Consider the following 20,223-nt stretch of genomic DNA (forward strand, 5'->3'; position numbering starts at 1 on the left):
TGAAATTGTTATTGCTTTAAATCTAAAAATAATATAACTAAAATCATGACTAAGTTTTTACAGTGTCCACATTTAGTCTTGCCAGTTATCAAATGACTGATTTCCATTAGGACTGTAAAACACATGCCTAAGGACAATGACTCCCAGGTATTAGTTCTCTCTTTAGCCTCATTAACTCATTTCATCTTTCAAGTGGCAGAGGAAGAGGTAACAACAAATGAGCTGTTAGACATCCAGAGTTGTGATATCATGGGTTACAACCCAGGATACAACCTGTCTAGCACAATTGGACCATTTCCTTTTCAAACAACAATCACAATTTAAAGAATGACATGGTTGAGAAATAGTTAGAAAGATATTTTCTAGGCAAAGCTGAAATCATTCTCCAGAGATGTTATGTCCACTTTTTACTGGAGTGGGAGGTCCTTCTGTCTATGTGTTGCTTTTACCATTTTACTGTAATTATGCCCACTGACATTACACAAAAATTAATCAATTGCTTTTACTATGTGACTACAAAATATGAATTCTACTGCCTCCATAAAGAATCAATAATTATTCTTATAACATTGAAGTAATTAAAGACACTGGTAAAGTCATTAACAACTGAGAATTTTTATATTTATGACTAATCTATTATAAACAAAAGCCAATCTGAAAAACACAATTCTAGAAAAAGTACAGTCATGTTAAGAATAGATAAGTACAAGGACCTCATAGGCTATGCTAGACCTAACAGAAGAAACACAAAATTGATTTTAAACTGTAGGTTTATACAAATAAATAAAACTCTTCCCATCTTGTACATATGCTTAAAATTTCTTACACAAATATAAAAATGCTTATTTCCTTTACAAACTTTCTAGAAAAAAGAATGAAAAGAATTTATAATCAGCTCCCAAGTTTTAGGCTTATTTTTTTCTACCCTTATCAATTTTCTGACATTTTAAACCTAAGCAGGAAAATATTTTTGGTAAATGAAGCAGGCCAGTCAGTCTCTCAATGAACATCCTGAAGAACTCTGCGAGGCTACATATATCCCATGTTGCTTTTAGTTTCCCATCTCTTCTTTGCTTCAAACCTAAAACGAGGAGCATAAAAATCTCAATTTATTTCTAAAATAAAATAACTTGTTTGGTAAGTGACCAAAGCACTGCAACTTCACAACTACCACAGGCTGAGGAGAGCCCTCCCCGTAATAACCCCACAGGCTGAGGAGAGCCCTCCCCGTAATAACCCCACAGGCTGAGGAGATCCCTCCCCGCTATAACCCCACAGGCTGGGAAGATCCCTCCCTGCTATAACCCCACAGGCTGGGAAGATCCCTCCCCGTAATAACTGCACAGGTGGGGAGATCCCTCCCCGCTATAACCCCACAGGCTGAGGAGATCCCTCCTTGTAATAACCGCACAGTCTGGGGAGATCCCTCCCTGCTATAACCCCACAGGCTGAGGAGATCCCTCCCCGCTATAACCCCACAGTCTGAGGAGATCCCTCCCCGCTATAACCCCACAGGCTGAGGAGATCCCTCCCCGTAATAACCGCACACTCATTCTACTGACACATACAACAAACCGGGTTCAATGAATAAGCAGACTTTCGGCAATTCCTACCAAGTAAATAGAACCATGACTTTTTTTCCTTCAATTTTTAAACATTATTATATGTTGCATGTCTGAGTGTTCTGCCTGCATGTATGTCTGTGTACCATATGCATGCCTGGTCCCCAGAAACCAGAAGAGAGCCTCAAATCCCTTGAATTGCACAGTTATTGAGTCACGATGTGTGTGCTTGGAATTGAACCCTAGTCTTCCTAACAGCTGAGCCATCTGATCCACCCAGGACAAAGTGAACTTACCCCCACGCCAGTTTCTTCTTCTTTCGAGCAGCCTGTGAGTTTTCAACCTCCTTTTTGGCTTTAACAAACTTGTGGCAGGCAATTGCTTTGGCAATTTTTACACCAAGCTAAGAATTATGGAAGAAAAAAGGGGGAAAAATGTAAAAAGAAATATCCTAACTAATGTAGGAATTAGTACAAAAACTTGGGCACACATAGTTCAAGAGCTGTGACTGAAAAGAAGAAATGCTACACTTGGGCCCCTGACAAAGCATAACCAACACACAGACATGGCTTCCCCTGCCCTTCACCACTCACGTCCTCTACTCCAGTTGCACCATCCATCCCCTGGATGAAATCCTTCCCAAACTCGGACCCTTTGAGGGTCCACAAAGGTAGTAATGAGGCCCTTCAAGCTATTCCAGCAATTCTGTAGGCTGAACAGGAATTTTCCCTGATAAGGCTGCGAACAGACTGACAGAGACATCAACTTTCTTTGCTCTGGGCTAGAATTACAGCAACTCAGTATGGTCACACCAGTTATCTCATGCTGATCAGAAGCTCTGATTGGCAGCCACAGATGGGATTAATGAAACATGGGGAAGCTAATTACTACTTCATAAATGCACTCTGCATGATGGGTAACAGCTTTTAAATCTCTGAGAGAGAAAAGAATATAAGGGGAGTCAGAAAGTAAAGAAGCTGAACTCCAGGACCTAGCTGTGTCCTGGGCAGCAGCCCTGTTCATGCTTCCCTGACTGCTAACTGCTGGCCCTAAAAGATTCATTTAACGTGAACCCCAATCCAGATGTCTTCTCTAGCTCAGCCTGTTAAGTTCTTGCCTCTGTATTTCTCTAGCACTTGCTACACTGCAAAGTATTTCCCAGGAAGCATCTCCAGAGCAGCAATGCCAGTATGCGACTTTCAGGGGGTATGTAAACTATGCATCCATATGCATGACTCAGATCCATGAAGAATCAAGGTAAGGGCAGGTGGGATAGTGGGATACACCTGGAATCCCAGGCAAAGGGACGCCGCCCAAGGAAGTAAAGCTGTGCTGCAATAATCAACACCAGGCCGCTCAGGCAGGGTTGCATAGCTAGACTCTGCCTCAAAAACAAAGGAAGCTTTAAATCAATGAAGGCTTTCGATCTTTCTGATGTTTCTTGGCATTCCTATTCCTTCATCCAACTAAGCACATATTAGGAGACAGGCAGACTTGCGGAGAAGAAACACAGGAAGCCATTCAAATTAGCCTATCAAAATCTGAGTTTTAGAGAACTGCCTGGCTGGGAGTCTAGTAAGGCATGGTTGGAAGTGAAGAGTTCAAGCGCAAGAAGTAAACTTAGGCAGATGAAGTCTGTAATGCTTGACACATCTCTCAGATGTTCTTGGGGAAAACAGAAAAGGGGTAATCAAGATCTCTGGAATTTACAAACTTGAGACAAACAGACCTGGCTTTTCAGTGCAAAAAGGAAACACACATTCTCTTTTCTCTCTCAATGGAAGAAAGGTAACAGTCACACTAAGGTGTTGACATGGTTACCAGCATTACAGCCATGAAAAGGACCAAGCAGGATCCGAATATCCACTTGATGTTGTAGGAGGCTGCTTGTTCGTTCCCTGGCCGCCCAGACCCCCGAAATAATTACACAGAAACCATATTATTTGCAATACTGTTTGGCCAATAGCTTAAGCATATTTCTGGCTAACTCATATCCTAAAGTAACCCATCTCTATTAATCTGTGTATAACTGGCTGTGACCTATCGGCAAGGTTTTGGCATATGTCTCTGGCGTCAGCTCCATGGCTTCCTTCTCCCAGCATTCAGTTTAGTTTTCCCGGCCTAGCTCTGTTCTGCCCTGCTCTGCTATAGGCTCAAAACAGTTTCTTTATTAACCAGTGGTATTCACAGCATACAGAGGGAAATCCCACATAAATTTAAGAAGGCAAAGTAACCTCAATATCTTCTCAAAATCCAAACCAATGCTAGCTGTACAACTGTATAAGAACATTTACTCCTAACCTCTATGAAGGCACAGGCGCTTGCTCCTGCCAGCCACTGGAGACACAGCACTAAACCACATAGGGCTCTCACACTGGGCCCCCACAAAAAGGCAAAGAACTAGGCAGGGAGACGGTTCCATAGATAAAATATTTGTCATACAAGTGTAAGGACATGAATTCGAATACCTGGACACCTCCCCCATCATAAATCCAGGTATGATAGCAAACGCATCTGTAATTCTAATTTGTATGAGGAATATGGGAGGCAGAGGCAGGAGAATCCCCAGAAGCTGGGCAGGGCAGGGCAGGGCAGGGCAGGGCAGGGCAGGGCAGGGCAGGGCAGGGCAGGGCAGGGCAGAGGACCATGACACAAGACACCTTGTCTCAAAAAAGAGATGACTCTCTCTTTACACCCAAACCATCCATAGTATATATGTATGCGCACACACACACACACACACACACACACACACACACACACACACACACACACGGGGGGGGGGAGACTGAGATTTAAACAGACTAATCATGAGGCTGAGCATCACTACACTTCAGCAAGAAGCTCAGAGAAAGTGTGGTGGCATCACTTTCCACTAAGATGGAATTCCCATCCACTGAAAATCTGTCATAAATGAAAAGAAATTAAGTTAGAACCTGCTGCTCAGGTTAGTGGAGTGTCAAACAAATCCCTAAATATCAATGACTTTTTGTTTCAGTTTAACTCTGAGAACATACATCTCGTATCTCCTTATGTGGCAGACCTGGAGGGTCTCTTAGGGGCTCATAAAGTAGCACAGGCGTTTCTCATCAGAGTTAATCACAAAGGTGCAGCTAAATGCAAGGAGAGTGGGCAGTGTGGGGGCAAAACTGGACACATGGGGAGCATTAAGTGGACCTAAGAAGCTATCTTCTGTCACAAAGAGCAGCTTGTAACCTAAGTTTAAGATGTACAGAAAGATGCCAAGATTCACATGGATGACTTAATCTCTTTCCTGCTTCATTCCCTGAATATCTGTATTTCTCTGCTGATTCCATTCCATTTAATACAAACTAAATAAAAGAATGATGCATGATACAGTTTACCAACTCCCTCAGGTCAAAGTCCAATTTACCTCTCAGCTACTTTTTATTATATTTAAACTCATCCCTCTCCCTTGGGTAAGAAACAATACAATGTGAACCATATTTGCTATCCACCATTACCACGAGTGAAAGTTGTTTTCCCAAACTGTTGTAATGTCAAATTACAGTTCTATATTTTTAACTTACTAAAGTTTCTCCTCTGAGTTCCCCAGATATAAGACAGACAAACCAAGGAGCACCATGGACAGACTACCCTACCACAGCCAAATAGAAATGCTTCCAGAATTGCCGCAAAGCTAAAAATAAAACCAAACCTAGAACCACCAGCTTCATGGCAAAGTTACAGAGGCTACTATCAAAACACAGTATAAACTTTTAAGAATTCTTAAACTGCAGAGTGGGCTCCATCACTTTGTGAACTAAATAAACTACCAGGTTTATAGGAGCACTTTCAGACAATGTTCCTATAAGGACGTAGTATCTACCTGCTTTAGACCATAGCCCAGGTTAAATATAATGTTCTTCAATTAATAAACATTAAAACAAGTTTTTTTTTTACAGAAAAAAAATACAATTTGTAATGATGAAAATCCACAGTGGTTTTTGACTTTTGAATGCTTAAGTGAATATGTTTCACTTATTTCTGTGGAGAAAGAAATGGAACAAGAATATCTGGAAATACAAAAAGATAATAAGGCCTTCCATGAAGAGGTAGTTGAGAAAAAAATGTATTTTTCAGTCGAGATGTCAAACCCGAGTTTCAGAATATAAAAGGATACTGTGCTGTATTTCTACAACAAACAAGACAGGCAGACAGGAATCACCCTTTCACCTCTATACAAGAAAAATGCATCTTCCTGCCCAATGTAAACATCCCAAAAGCTTGGTCAATGGCTTTTATATTAAATAAAAAAAGTGAATTAAAAAAAAATACAGTTCGGGGTCATCAGATAACTATAGTAACACAATGTAAGAAGACATTTTTAATGAATAAAAATACATACAGGATTTCTTGTATGTGTAGCCAAAGTATCAGCATTTTCCATATAGAACATCCAATATTTTGCTGCATTTTAATTAAGGTGTCTAAACATTATCACAAAGAACTGCAAATTGGTCGGAGCATGCGGTAAGGAAAATTAAGCTCTAAAGGCTTTTTATCACCATATTTCAGGAACCAAGGGTGTAAAATGTTCTAATTTGGGATATATTAAAAGCCATAAAAGGTCTTTCAAAAAGATTAATGGTACTTTGCTTGGATTTAAGATAAGGGCTTTAGCTGGTTGGAAAAGCAGGGCCCTGGCTGGACCCTTGAGGCATTCATCTTTACAGCCACTTGGAAGATTTGTAAAAGCGCCTGCACAACCTCAAGCAAATGCACCACGACATTTTTTTAATTCCTTTCAATTTTACAGGTTCAGTGTGTGTAAACCATATTGGGTCGTAAAACAGATACGATGGCACATCCTTATAAACACACTGCAGGTTCAAAAAAAAACTTCAAAATAAAGTTAGTTCCTCTTACAAATGTTCTCATAAAGTTTCCTGATAATCTTTTGAAGCATCTGATTCCAACAGCTTAATCTAGCACAGCTACGAACTGCTTATCCATTTTATAAAATATTTTAGTCATCTCAAAATTACTAGCTTGTAAGAGAGTTATGAAGTTTTCCTCCCTTTTGAACACTTTCAAGGCACTTATTTAAAAATACCAATTATCATACTTTAACTTTTTATAGAATAATAGGTCTCTATGAAAAATATTTATGCCGTTCTCTTTTGTTCTTTAATTAAATGAAAACAGATGTTTTCTGAAGTAAAGCGGAACCATTACTGGAGTACTTAAAGTGTTAAGGTCTTTAATTTTTATATCAGTTTGGCCGACAATTCCTGATTGTCTTTACTCAAGCTCAACATTAATGTCAAGCAAGTTACCTAGGAGACGAAAGAGATCAAAGAGACAAAAAACCCTCCAATGTCTGATTAATCAAGCTTGCAAACAGCTTATTTCTTTTAGCCTGCATGCAAGTATGAAAATGAGATTCTGGGAGCCGAACATTGTGCAGATTTGTTCATTCTTATCAGAACAAAGCCAGCGGCAGCTTATTTCATGGATCATTGGCACTGTCATCAGCGCTACACAGAACGGGTGACAGCTCCTCATTTTGAAGCTTGAACAAAATTAGCAAAAAGTCGGCACAAATTAGCCTCTCATCTTTTTAGTAATATGACATTATTCATTTACTTTTTATCCAATTTTTAATTTTTTCCTTGTCAGCTATCCCTTTCTAGTGTCTCTCACATGCCATCGTAAAATGCCTTCTGAGAAACAAGCACAGAAACAGTCAAAGTTGAAGTAACACACAAAGTTCAAGAGCAAAGAACAAGCATTTCCAATGGTCAGTTCTGTTGTGTTTTAAAACTTAAGTTTCAAAACTTTGCAATAATTGATTTTTAAAAACAACTCAGGATGCCACTGTATTTCAAGAAAGGATGTAACAAGGCTAATGGGTTTCAGGCAAACCCCAGCTTAAGGTGGCATCCGCCACAGTAAATGTTACACTGGTCTTTCTCTCCATGGTTACACCTGGGATGCCAGTGTTCTGACAACAGCCTACACAGCTCATCGTTAACTGAATTTTCTAACAAGATCTTTTCTTTGTATCACTGGCATCTTGTTTCAATGTTAACTTGAAGTGTGTGCATACACAGGCTGACATGTTTGTCTATGTTTGTATATCACATTAGTGTCTAGATGTACAACCAGATACATACGTATACATACCTATAAGTCCTGCCAGCTTACTTCAATGCATAACCAGCAACACTGATTTAAAACACACTAGGAAGATAGATGCACATATACACATATAATATAATCCATACACTCTGATTTAATAGCGAAATAGTTTACATAATGCCCATTTTTAATAACTTCAAATTATACCTAGATTACAATATTCCAAAGCAGAAGAAAAAGACATTACATTGCTGAAATTACTCCTGGATATTGACATTTATATTCAAACAATTTATTTCATTCATAAAGGGGAAAAAGCATTAAAAAATTAACCATAAGCTGTTAGATGCTTTACACAGCCCCATAAGAAAGACAGTTTTTTGAAAGAACTGTAGTACTGTTTTCAGCAATTTCTTTATCTCTGTTCTTCTAAGTAAGAAAGCCTATTAACAAGCTTTGAACTTAAAATCACATTTACAATAATGTGCCATCAACAGTTTTATAAGCTAATTAGAAAAAGATTAATTAATGACTGGCTGCTAATAAAATGGCAATCATGAAGAAAGAAACCAAGGGTGCTAAGCTTCAACTACCACCAATTAAGAGCTAATTACAAACAAATTATATATGTGTTTTGCTGTGGGCTTTAATTTACTAAAATGGTTTTAATTAAAAGAGAAAACATGCTGATTAATTGAACTGCAGAAAAAAAATCTACAGTATAAACTGTGCTTTGTCTGTCTCTTTAATTAGACTTGTAACAACTGAAATCTTTTTTTAAGGTTAGTTAAAAGCACAGATAAACATAATTAAGACAGCGCATAAGGAAAGCCATTCAAGGTGAGTACCCAGCCAGACCCCAGAGGTTAAAAGAAACCTTCACAATGCAATGAGATTCGAATGAGCACACCTGGAAACCACAGAGGGATGTCCTTCGCTAAACACCAATTTTACTTTTCTGAGGCCAACTCGCTTCGACTTCGAAGCTGCAGGGTCTTTATGGGAAGAAAACGTCTTTAAACTAGATGTAAAGGAATTCACCCAGGCCTTCTCTCATGTGGTCAGAGAAGCTTATCCATGCACCGTGTTCCTCGACATGCAACAAACAACTTGTTAAGAGTTAGGGAGAATAAGTCTTTAAAAAAATTAAAACTACCATGTTAAAACCCCACAAGTATGTGCAGACAAGAGGAAAACAGGGAGAAATGTCCGAATTAAAAAGCACTGAGAGGACCAAAGATAAAGGAGTCAGTCAGTCCTGGACGATCCTCAGCAGGCACATCCGGCCTCCAGGAGAGTGCCCATCTCCTCAGGGGCTGGTGGAGCTGCCTAGCGACAGCCCACTACCTGAGAGGGCGTTTCCTCCCCAGTGCTCCATCCTTTCCTACTGTCAATCCACCAGTAAAACACCACAAAGAAAACGCACTAAGCTGTTCTTACTACTAAAAAGAGAAGTCGATCAAGAAAACACCAGGACTGGAAGGCAGAATAGTATTAAAAGATAAAACATATTTTGCCAAAGTCTGCAGATATCCACACAAAATGACTGTAAGTAAAACCTACCATCTGTTTTTAGAGAAAACTCATGGTTGGCAAACACACTCCTGCTAACTGCAACACCTCCTTTCCATAAACATAAAATAGTGATTGGAATAAAGACATGACATTTACTCTTTATATGTGTGTGTATACATACATACACATATATATATATATATGTGTAAAAAATCTGTACTGTGCTCTTTTTACTCACTCTTCACATACCAGAAATCACAATATTTATAACTACAGAAAGAATCTGCCTGTCTTCAGCAGCACTAGATGTCCCAGCAATACGTTTTTATAATGGTATAATGGTTAACTGGAATATGCTGTTCAGCATTGTATCTGAGCAATTTTAACTTAAAAGCTTGGTTTCAGGATATTTCTTCCCAAAAAGAGTATTCATGAGAACAGACACTGGACAGGTGGAACTGAAGTACATATGAGGAACATATGCAGTTAAAGGAGGGTAGGTGACTCATTTGAGGGTGGGAAGATACTGTTTGTGACCAAGTGAAGCTCGTTTTTAACTGCACAAGCTAACAGAAAAATGTTTAGAGAAAAGTCCTTTTTCCAAAATGTAACAGTCACTCCAATTGCTGCCCACTAAATTAAATTCAGACTTTAGCAGTGAATTTCAAATTTGTTTCCACAGTCTCTTTAGACTGAAGGTAATGAGTCAGTAAGGACAGCAGCTAAGGAGGAAGGATGGAAGATGAGCAGAATGCTCTGCCAAGTCAGAGGTCAACGCCAGACACCTCCAAACAAGAGTTTAGAGAAAGATGGAACACTTTCATTGGTACACCCATCTAAGTCCTTAGAAACTGTTACAGCACCGAACAGGCAGATAAGCAGGAGGGGCACTCTCCAAAGAGTCTAGCTTTGCACAGCAAACCCTAAAATGATAGCACAGTCTAAGCTTAGACACTGACTTTAAGTTGCCCACTTTCCCCAAACCAGATTCTGCACAAACTCAGTCATCACAAATTTGAAGGACACGTTTCTGGGAAATTATGTGGTTGCTGCGTCACAATGAGAGCACACCAACAGCCTAATTTTGACACCCTCTCTTTGAGGGCTGTTCTCAAGGTCTATTCACAGACGTGGTTCTACTTTTAACTTCATTTTTCTCAAAATTGATGCTGCCCTACTCGCTTCACAGGCTTTTAAATGTTAAACATCAAAATGAGCTTCACCTATGGCTGGAAAGGGCTTTAAGAACTCTGGGGTCGGTGCCTCTGAGCAAAGGCTTTATCAGCAGGTCCCAGTCACTGCTTCTTGAGAAAAGCAAACGCTGCTGTTATTAAAAACCAATCTACCTGAATTTCAAAAGGACACCTACCATGCATATATACACTCTATTCATAAAAGGTTTCTGCCCCAAACTCATAGTTTTCTAGAATCCCATCTCATCGTCACGGTGTCTAGCTTGCACCAGTCCCTGTCAAAGCTCTTCTTGACTGGACATTCCTCACGGGCGCTCAAAGCGTGAGCACAGCACTGGAGTCTTCCTGAGTCCATGTCAGAACAGCAGAGATGACCCAGCTGTCCTTTCAGTTATACAGGATATAAATTACTGGTTTTTCTTTTAATTAGAATTCATTAAACTCAAAATAAATCATTTGAATTTACCAAAACATAGCTTTACATATGTATCACAGTAAAAAAAAAAGGACAATTGAGAAAAATGTTATTTTCACATGTGCTAAAAACAGTATTTCTAAAGCAATCTCATTTGTCATAGAGTATGACAGGAAAGGACAGATCTCGAAATAAAACTCCTAATCAGCATTATAAAATCCCAACTTCTAAAACAGCGAGATGAAAAGAAACCAAACTACGATACCAGTGTCCTCAAAGAAATCCCTATTTCTAAAAAAAACACTAGAGGTGCAGCCCTGAATGGGTTTTCAGGCAGTCAAACATGTACAGAGCAAGGCAGCTCACCAGGGCAAGGCCGGCCCAGAACACATGTGGAGCTCTTTCCACACCCAGCACACACAGAACACATGTGGAGCTCCTTCCACACCCAGCACACACAGAACACACGTGGAGCTCCTTCCACACCCAGCACACACAGAACACACGTGGAGCTCCTTCCACACCCAGCACACACAGAACACACGAGGAGCTCCTTCCACACCCAGCACACCATCCGGGAAATTGTCCAGGTTCGTGAGATTTGAAATGGATTTAGAAAACAATCTATAATCAAATTCCTCACACTGAAACTAAAGTTTAGTCTTGGTTTGCCATGTAAGAAAATACCGTCAAGTGGTACTGGAGGGGATGGTTCAAAGTTAAAAGCACTTACTGCTTATGCAGAGGACTACAACTCAGTTCCCAGCACCCACATCAGGCAACTTAACAACTCCAGCTCCAGGAGATCTGGACACCTCTCCTGCCTTCCTTGGGCAACTACACTCAACTGTGTATTGATGAACAAGTGAACACACACATATGCAATTTAAAAAAAAAATCTTAAGCCAGTGGTGGTGCACGCCTTTAATCTCAGCACTTGGGAGGCAGAGGCAGGGGGATCTCTTTAGTTCTAGGCCAGCCCCGTCTACATGAGCTAGTTCCAGGACAGCTAAGACTATACAGAGAAACCCTGTCTTGAAAAAAAAGAAAAAAAAATTGATGTGGGATATTCTTCTGTATATGTGTTGCTTTTATTGGCTAATGAATAAAGCTGTTTCAGCCAATGACTTAGTAGAGTAAAACAGGCAGGAAATCTGAACAGAGAAACAGAGAGATTAGGCGGCATCAAGGAGACGCCATGTAGCTGCTGAAGGAGAAAGACGCCCAGAACTTTACCCAGTAAGCCACAGCCTTGTGGTGATACATGGTGATACACAGATGAATAGAATTGAGTTAATTTAAGATTTAAGAGCTAACTAGAAATACACTTGAGCCATTGGCCAAACGATGTTGATATTAATATAATTTCTGTGTGATTATTCAGGTCTGGGCAGCTGGAAAACGAAAGAGCAGTCTCTACTTACAAATAATAATAATAATAAAATACAAAAAAATCTTTCTAAAAGTAAACGTTGTTTTAAAGACCTAAAGTCCTTTGGCAATCACAATAACTTCCCTATACAAAAAGAACCAGCAATAAATGCCGAATTAGACAAAACTATAGCAAGAGAGCATATGCAGCCATAAACTATCTCTCCATAAAGTATTTACTCACCACGGAGGGGAAACAGTGGAGAAACTCAGTGGTATCACCCTCATCAAAGTAAAACCATCAAAAGTGGCACAAAGAGAGAACATGTGCCTCTAGAGAGCCCGAGAGGTCCCATGTCACTGCTGTGACTCACCATGAGGAAATACTAGACAAAACACAATTGAGGGGTCTGTACTAACTGGTCTTGGAAAACAGGGACAGAGCAACTATTCTAGATCAAAGGAAACTGCAATAGAATGCAGGGTTAGAGAACAGGAAATGCCTTTGCTAGTACGGAAATTAATGGTATAAATGCATTATTTAAATAAAGTGTATGGATTAAAGAAAAACATTTTACAAATTTTGCAACTTTCTTTTTAAAAAATTTAATTTTCTTTGTGAGTGGATGTGTATACCCACATCATTTCTCCCCTTCTACCACATTGGTGCCAGGGATCAAACAACTCAGGTTCCCAACTGAGCCAACTTGTAGACACTATTTATTTATTTAATTAACTTCTTTATATGTGTATATGGTGTGGGTATGAGGGCATTCACTGTATGTGAAGATCAGAAGACAAATTTGTAAAGTTAGTTCTCTCCTCCCATCTTTACATGGATTCCTGTGTCAAGCTCTGGCTGCTACACTTGTGCAGTAAGCACCATGACTACCAAGTCATCTTCCTGGCCTCAAATTGCACAACTTCCTTAATAGCAAGTGAAATAATTAACCCTGCTAAAAAGAACTCAGAACTTGCAATGAAACAAACGCTTCTCTGCAGATTTCCCTTTTGTCAGGCAGAAGGGCTAAACTATGCTCTGCCCTATCTTTTCTTCCTCAGCAAGGCACACAGTCAGATACAGCTGACTGATGGAAGGGGTCCGCTGAGGCAAGACCCACAATGCCTGGGTCCTCCAAAAGAAAAATGGATGAAAAAGGCAAGAGTACCAGTTTGAGTCCTTAATCCTGTAGAGTGCAGAAGGGCAGACACAGCATTTCTAAAAATCAGCAGGCGACCACACACTACAGTCCTGCAGGTTTTCTTAAGTTGGACCTTGGGTTTTACTACTACTCTCCACCAAACCCAGACCAGCAACCAAACCAACACAAAACAGCCCTGGAACCTTTCAAGCCATTCAAAAGACACCTGTCAACAAGTAGCACAGGGTGAGTGACTTCCTCAGCAGAGATACAGTCAGTTAGCACCTGCTCCCTCAAAGGTTTCATTCCTGATCCACACTAAGCTGCCACTAGAGTTCAACCCACTGGTTGGCTACTACTGCCCTGTGTGGTTTCCAGTCCCCGAAAGCATCCCTAGATCCTACTCTTCCCTAGTCCCACCCTGACGTCCTTAGAGTCAGGGCAGGCATCTAACCCCTGAGGTCCTGTCCAAGCCCACAGGCAGTTCTCCTCCACCATTCCTTGTTTCTGTGACCACCCTGTCAAAACCTGAAGATGACATTCACTAACTGGTAGAATAGATTGACATATAGGGATGTTATTTCCACTGAAGAAGCCACAGATAACCAACAGGTAACAGGAAATCCGACTGAACTTGGGGCACAATTTAACATACCCTCGAGTTCATTTTATTAAATGAACTTTATCTTTCCCCTTTGAAATAGTAATGAAATACTATTGTATCTAACAAGCACTACATTTAATCAAAATATGGCACTCTTTTATAAAATAGAGCAATTGTCAAACTGTAAGCATAAAGAGTACTAGAAGACGGTTAGAGCAGACTACCTTTTAAGGAAAAAGCAAACAAGGATATTTCATAGCTCAACTACCAGGTAACCGTATCAAAGCTTTGATGGCTATGCTAAGTCATAGTACCCTCACAAATTAAAAACATACCAAATGCCTGACATGCATTTATTTTTTTCTTAAATAATGTAGTAATTCTATTTCTGGATATATATATACACAAAAGAAGTTCAAACAAGGATTCAAACGGATGCTAGTGTGCTCGTATTTACAGTAGCATGGTTCACAACAAACTGTGGGAGCACTGTCTACCAGCAACTCAATGTACAGAGTACCCCAGATGAGACAGAGTATCAATTCAATGTACAGACGATGGTACGGATTCCCCAGATGAGACAGAGTATCAATTCAATGTACAGAGGATGGTACAGAGTACCCCAGATGAGACAGAGTATCAATTCAATGTACAGACGATGGAACGGATTCCCCAGATGAGACAGAGTATCAATTCAATGTACAGACCATGGCACTAGTACCCCAGATGAGGCAGAGTATCAATTCAACTTACAGCTGATGGCACCAGTATCCTAGATGAGACAGAGTATCAATTCAATGTACAAACAATGGCACAAATACCCCAAATGAGACAGAGTATCAACCAGTTTGAAATGGAAGAAAATTCTGACATACACTACAACACAGTGATCACTAAAGAAGTTATGCCAAACAAAATATACTAGACACAAAAGCATAAGCGATGTCTTATATGAAGCAGCTATAGCAACTGAATGCAGAGGCAAAGTGGCGTGATATCAAAGCAGGGTGAAGAGGAAATTGCAGAGTAATGGCTTAAGTTGCAGAGTTTCAGTTTTTTTTTTAAAGATTTATTTATTTATTATGTATACAACATTCTGCCTCGATGTATGCCCACACGCCAGAGGAGGCCAGATCTCAGTACAGATGGTTGTGAGCCACCATGTGGTTGCTGGGACTTGAACTCAGGACCTCTGGAAGAGCAGCCAGTGCTCTTAACCTCTGAGCCATCTCTCCAGCCCCCAGAGTTTCAGTTTTGCAAAAAAAAAAAAAAAAAAAAAATCTGGAGCTGAGTAGTAAGAGACTGCACAGCACTGTGAGTGTCTTTGATGTAACTCATTTACACACTCAAAGTATCTACGAGCATAAATTCTACTGTACGTTACCACAATACAACAATTCACAAAATGTCAGAGTCTGTTTTGTTTGAAATAGGGTCTCACACTGTAACCTACGTTGGCCTTGAAATCAGAGTAATCTTTTTGCCTCAGCTTCCCAAATGCTTGCATTACAAGCAAGAACCACCACACCCAGATTAAAATGTCAACTTATTTTTTGTTTTTTTCAAAGCTATATAATTGTCATTTATGCTATTTCTACCTAATACCCTTAATATCCATAACTCTGAAATTTCTTTTATATTAGCCACTAACACACATGTATAAACATTATACACAGAATAATGTGACCCATTATTTTTAAAGACTATGAAAAGGCTGCAGGGTGTGAGTGCAGAGCACAGCTGTCCTCAGTGAGGATCAACTGAGCTAGACACAAAAGGAAAATGAAGGTGCTCCTCTAAGCACACCTAAAAAACAATACCAACCTCAAACAAAATAAAGCAAAAAATGAAACAAAACAAAACAAAAAACCTGCTGAAGCCAGGTAAAACTAGGGTCAAATATCAATTATGCTACAGAGAAACCCTGTCTTGGAAAACAAAACAAAACATATCAATTATGCATAATTTTCAGCCTACATTTTAGACCAGAATAAATTTAAAGCATTAACGTCAGCACAAAACCTATCATTTCAAAACAAACAGTAGGAAGGGAGAAAAGAATAAGGGCAGAAAGAAAATCAGAATCAGTCTGACTTACCTCTCGAGTAGCTAGCTGGTTGCTGAGCTCTTCAGCCTTCTCAACATCCCATTCCTCCACAGCCTGGTCTATCCTCTTTTCAAGGCCTGACTAGAAAGAAAGAAAAAACAAAACAAAACAAATTATGGCCAGGAAAGAAAGTCAATCATTTGCTAACTAAGACTATGTCACAGGACTATAGCAAATGCAACATCCATTCAGTCCTCTCAATAACCCTATAAAGGCTTGCATCAATTTCAATTTATAGATAAAACATTTCTGAAACATTCAGTGACTAGTCAAGGTCCCCAAATTTCTCAAGCTAACAGTAAATGAAGATGCAAATTTAGATGGGGATGGGGGTGTAGAACAAAAGACTGCTATTCCCTAATAATGGCAAAGTTAATTACAGCAATGATTCAAAATTATGGAGCACTTACCACATGGTAGAACCTGGGGGCTTATACTACTAAAGCTGTCATTGCATCCTTATAACAGCTCCAATCAATGCTAGCTTGTTTGCAAGAGGTAGAAACAGTCATAAATTGCTCAACTTGGCTGACATGCATCTTTAAGTTGTAAAGTCATCCCACACTCAGCTTTGCACAAACTCTGAGTTCTCATCAACAGCCCATTCCCACAGCTCAACACTCTCACTCCCAAGTCTCTCGCCATCTTCAAACAGGGCTATTATGCTGACTACACAGAAGAAAGCAAGAAATAACAATTATTTTTATTATCTTCCGATGGAAATATTTTAATTTACTAAAACTACTTCAAGAAATCAAAAACTTAAAGGTCATGGAATCACCAAACTAGGTAGGGTTTATCAAGACACCATGATATAAACAAGGTCTAGTTGTGAATTGTTACTTCAGAATATAAAACATTTAAGTGGTCTAGAATGTGCTTCTTGAAAGACAATTTTATTCTAACAACTACCCCCTATCCCTTCATTTCAACACAGTGTATCTTGGACCTCATACAAACTTCCTCCTCCTTATATAACAGCAAAAGTGTTAAGAAAATCTCTTCCACTGTCAGATCACAGCAGTCAACAGAGGGATTTTGTTCCTATACTGATGTTGAAATGAAGACTTTATAAACTACAACATAATCCACCAAAAAACAACAAACTGGAAGCAGAGGCCATGGAGCATCTCCCTGGATGTCTGACATAAAAAGACTCCTGTATCACAATCCCATCTGAGAACCTAGGTGGTCAACCTGCTTTCCATAGCAGCTAAAGACCTTCATTCAACTAACAACCCTTTGTTATCTCTAGCCTTAGGCCACACGATTCTAAGGCCATCTTCTACTCTTGTACAATCTCCAGATCTTCCCTGCCTTGTCCTCTGTAGAACTGTTCTCAGGCTGGTGCAGATAACACAGCAGACTCTTTCCCAACTCTTTTCATTCCCAGGAAGCCAACTCTGTCTACTCTAAGCCTGTGCCACTCCAACTGAGATCTATGTACCAGTTCTTTCCTGCCAATGTGCGAATCTACTATGCAAATGTTTTAATTATAAAAATACTTCAAGAAATCAAAATTCTAAATGTCATAAAATTACCAAACTAAGTAGGACTCACCATACACTTATCAAAAGTCTATTATTTGGGTTCATGCAAAGAGCTAAGCTAAGGATCATTTGCCAGAATGCAGATAAACTACCTGGTTACCAGGTTTATCTAGATAACTCTTTCTTAGCCTCATCTATGGCATTGTTATAATTAATAATCTCCAGCCACAAGTGCCATCTTATTAATGTTCCTACTGCCTCTGATACACTTCCCTTTAAAAACAAACAAACAAACAAACAAAAACCTTTCCCATCTTTTTAGTATTCCAAAATCCCACCCAGTTCCTTGCACACAGGAGGCACTCACTCAGCCTATCCTACTGCACTGAACGTTGCAGTACAATAATCCACGTCTGCATTAATACTGAAGTAACCCACCCACACTGGTAGCCCCAGATAAGAATTCCACAAGTGTAACATTGAAGTAATGATACCATTTCAGTCTAAAAGGGGTAACATACTGTCATGCCTATTTATACAAATTTATGTGCAACAAATAAAAATGTATTTCTTGGAGCTAGAGACCAAAGGCTCAGCAGACAGGAATATTGCTGCCATTCAGTGGACCACAGTTCAGACCCCAGTACCAGCATTGGGTTCCGGAGGATTTGATACTTCTGGCTTCTGTATTTCTTCTGGGCTCAAGGGTATCTTTATCTTGAGCTCCCAGAGTATAGTACAATTAGAAGTTTATATTCTCCATTTAGAACTTCATATTTAATCTATAATAAAAATGAAGCTATTTATTTACAAAATGCTAAAACAATAAATAGCCTATACTCCCTTTGCAGAACAAGAGATTTCCTCAAAATGCCTCTGAGACAGATGAAGTAAACATTAATATCAAATTCAATTTTCTTATATCACAAGGACTGAGGTAACCAGATACCTCAATTCAGTATTACCCAAACAATCACCTAGACAAGCTCCACTCTTTCACCTTAGGAACCTGTCCACTGATCCTCTCTTCAGACATGTATGTGACGCACAGCAGCTGTGCTCCCTTCCACTACCCTAGGCTCTTGAGATTGGAAAGGCTGGGGGTTGCCTTCTGTATACAGTGCCCAGAGTAACCCAAAGATTCTTAGACACGAATTACCTCCACCTATTGAACCATTCTACTGAATCAACTTGTTAATGTCCCTCTGGTACACAGAGCTACAGCTCAGCCCTGAATGTCACAAAGGGAAAGGAAAACTCCTATGAACTGCTGAGCTTAAACATAAGGTTAAGTTTCACTTTAAAATTAAACCAGAATAGGAACATCCCTTAGTAGTATTGCCTAGCATACAGAAAACCCTGGGTTTAATCCCTAGCACTGCACTAAATCTGGAGTAGTGATGACACACACTTGTAATCCCAGCATTTGGGAGGTGGAAACAGAAGGACCAGAGGTTCAGGGTCCTTGAAGGTCATGATGGCACAGGCCTTTAATCCCAGCAAAGGGTAGCAGCGGCTGGCAGATCTCTGTGAGTTCAAGGCCAGCCTGGTCTACACAGTGAGTTTGTTTTCTTCTTTCATACAGTACTTTTGTCTTTTTCTTCTTTTCAATTTCATTGAGACAGGATCTCACGCTGTACCCAGGCTGGCTGGGAGCTTATGGCACTTCTCATGCCTCAACCTCCAGAGTCCTGAGTTTACAGGCATAATCTATGTAAGATGCCTAGCTATAAAAATTTTGTATTTAGAGACATTCAAAATTCTTGTATTATAAACACTCCCTTCAACATAAGAAAATATCATTCTGCCAAAAACTCTGCTGAGAAAGTCAAATGAACTAGAATTTCCACCCAAGAGTTGAGCAATCTGGGGAGGGTCTCTAAACTTCTACGGCAGAAGTTCTCTCGTTAATGTCAAGTAAATATAAAGCTGTGCTCATTACAAAATGATGATGAGGGTCAAGAAAATACATGTGAACTATTTAGCTAATATTTAGATTACAGTAACCACCCAGTGGTGTTACTGGTTCCTCTATCTCTAACATCAGGTGACTTCCAGGACAGGTTACACACCTCATCACACTTCTTTGGGGGCTCAGATACAAGTATCAAAAATTTGACTCTGGGTCAGTAAATTGTCTCATCAAACAAGATTTAAGTATCCAAGCTTTTTAAGATTTTTCAGACAGGTCCCAATGTAGCTTCTGATTTACACAGGATCTTCCACACAGAAGACCAACAGGAGCTGAAGGGTAATATTGACAGCAACAGTGCCTTGGTACACTCTTCACACTTTTTACTCAAGTGAGACTTATCTCAGAGAGCAGGTATACAGAGGAATGGCAATTTACCCACAAGTGGGTATTTTACCTGAGGGCACCTATATAACAGGTTCCCGTAAGACAACAATTGACGTCTAATCAATAAAGCCGTCCTACAGTTGTCAAGATGGCACAACAAACAGGTGTGAGGACTTCATGGGCTCAACCCACATGCGCATATAAGATATCTCTGTGACTAAAGCTCTTTAAGGCCAACAGCATCACAATATATTTCTCCACAAATCTCAATGCTAAATGTTTATTTGGATAATATATTCAATCTTTAAAGCATGATAAATTATTTTTGGGAATTTGCTTAATAATGATATAATTTAAATATCTAGGAGCAAAATGAGGCAATTTCTCCATAAAGAAGAGGAGGGAACAACATTTAAATAT

General features: G+C 39.6%; 1 protein-coding gene across 5 annotated transcripts in view; it reads right to left on the bottom strand.

The window, feature by feature from the left end:
• Positions 1-599: 599 nt before the first annotated feature.
• The window catches only part of Fam204a (family with sequence similarity 204 member A), a 30,457-nt gene continuing 10,833 nt past the window's right edge, over positions 600-20,223 (bottom strand). For all 5 annotated transcript variants that reach the window (XM_075974561.1, XM_075974560.1, XM_075974563.1 and 2 more), the window contains 3 exons: positions 16,006-16,095; positions 1,859-1,965; positions 600-1,081 (listed from right to left, as the gene is read on the bottom strand). In XM_075974561.1, the coding sequence (XP_075830676.1) occupies positions 1,030-1,081; positions 1,859-1,965; positions 16,006-16,095 (249 nt within the window). In that variant the 3' untranslated portion in view covers positions 600-1,029. The remainder of the gene's footprint in view (positions 1,082-1,858; positions 1,966-16,005; positions 16,096-20,223) is intronic.

The sequence above is a fragment of the Microtus pennsylvanicus genome, chromosome 5, assembly GCF_037038515.1.
Source record: "Microtus pennsylvanicus isolate mMicPen1 chromosome 5, mMicPen1.hap1, whole genome shotgun sequence".
In the NCBI taxonomy this organism is placed as follows: Eukaryota; Metazoa; Chordata; class Mammalia; order Rodentia; family Cricetidae; genus Microtus; species Microtus pennsylvanicus.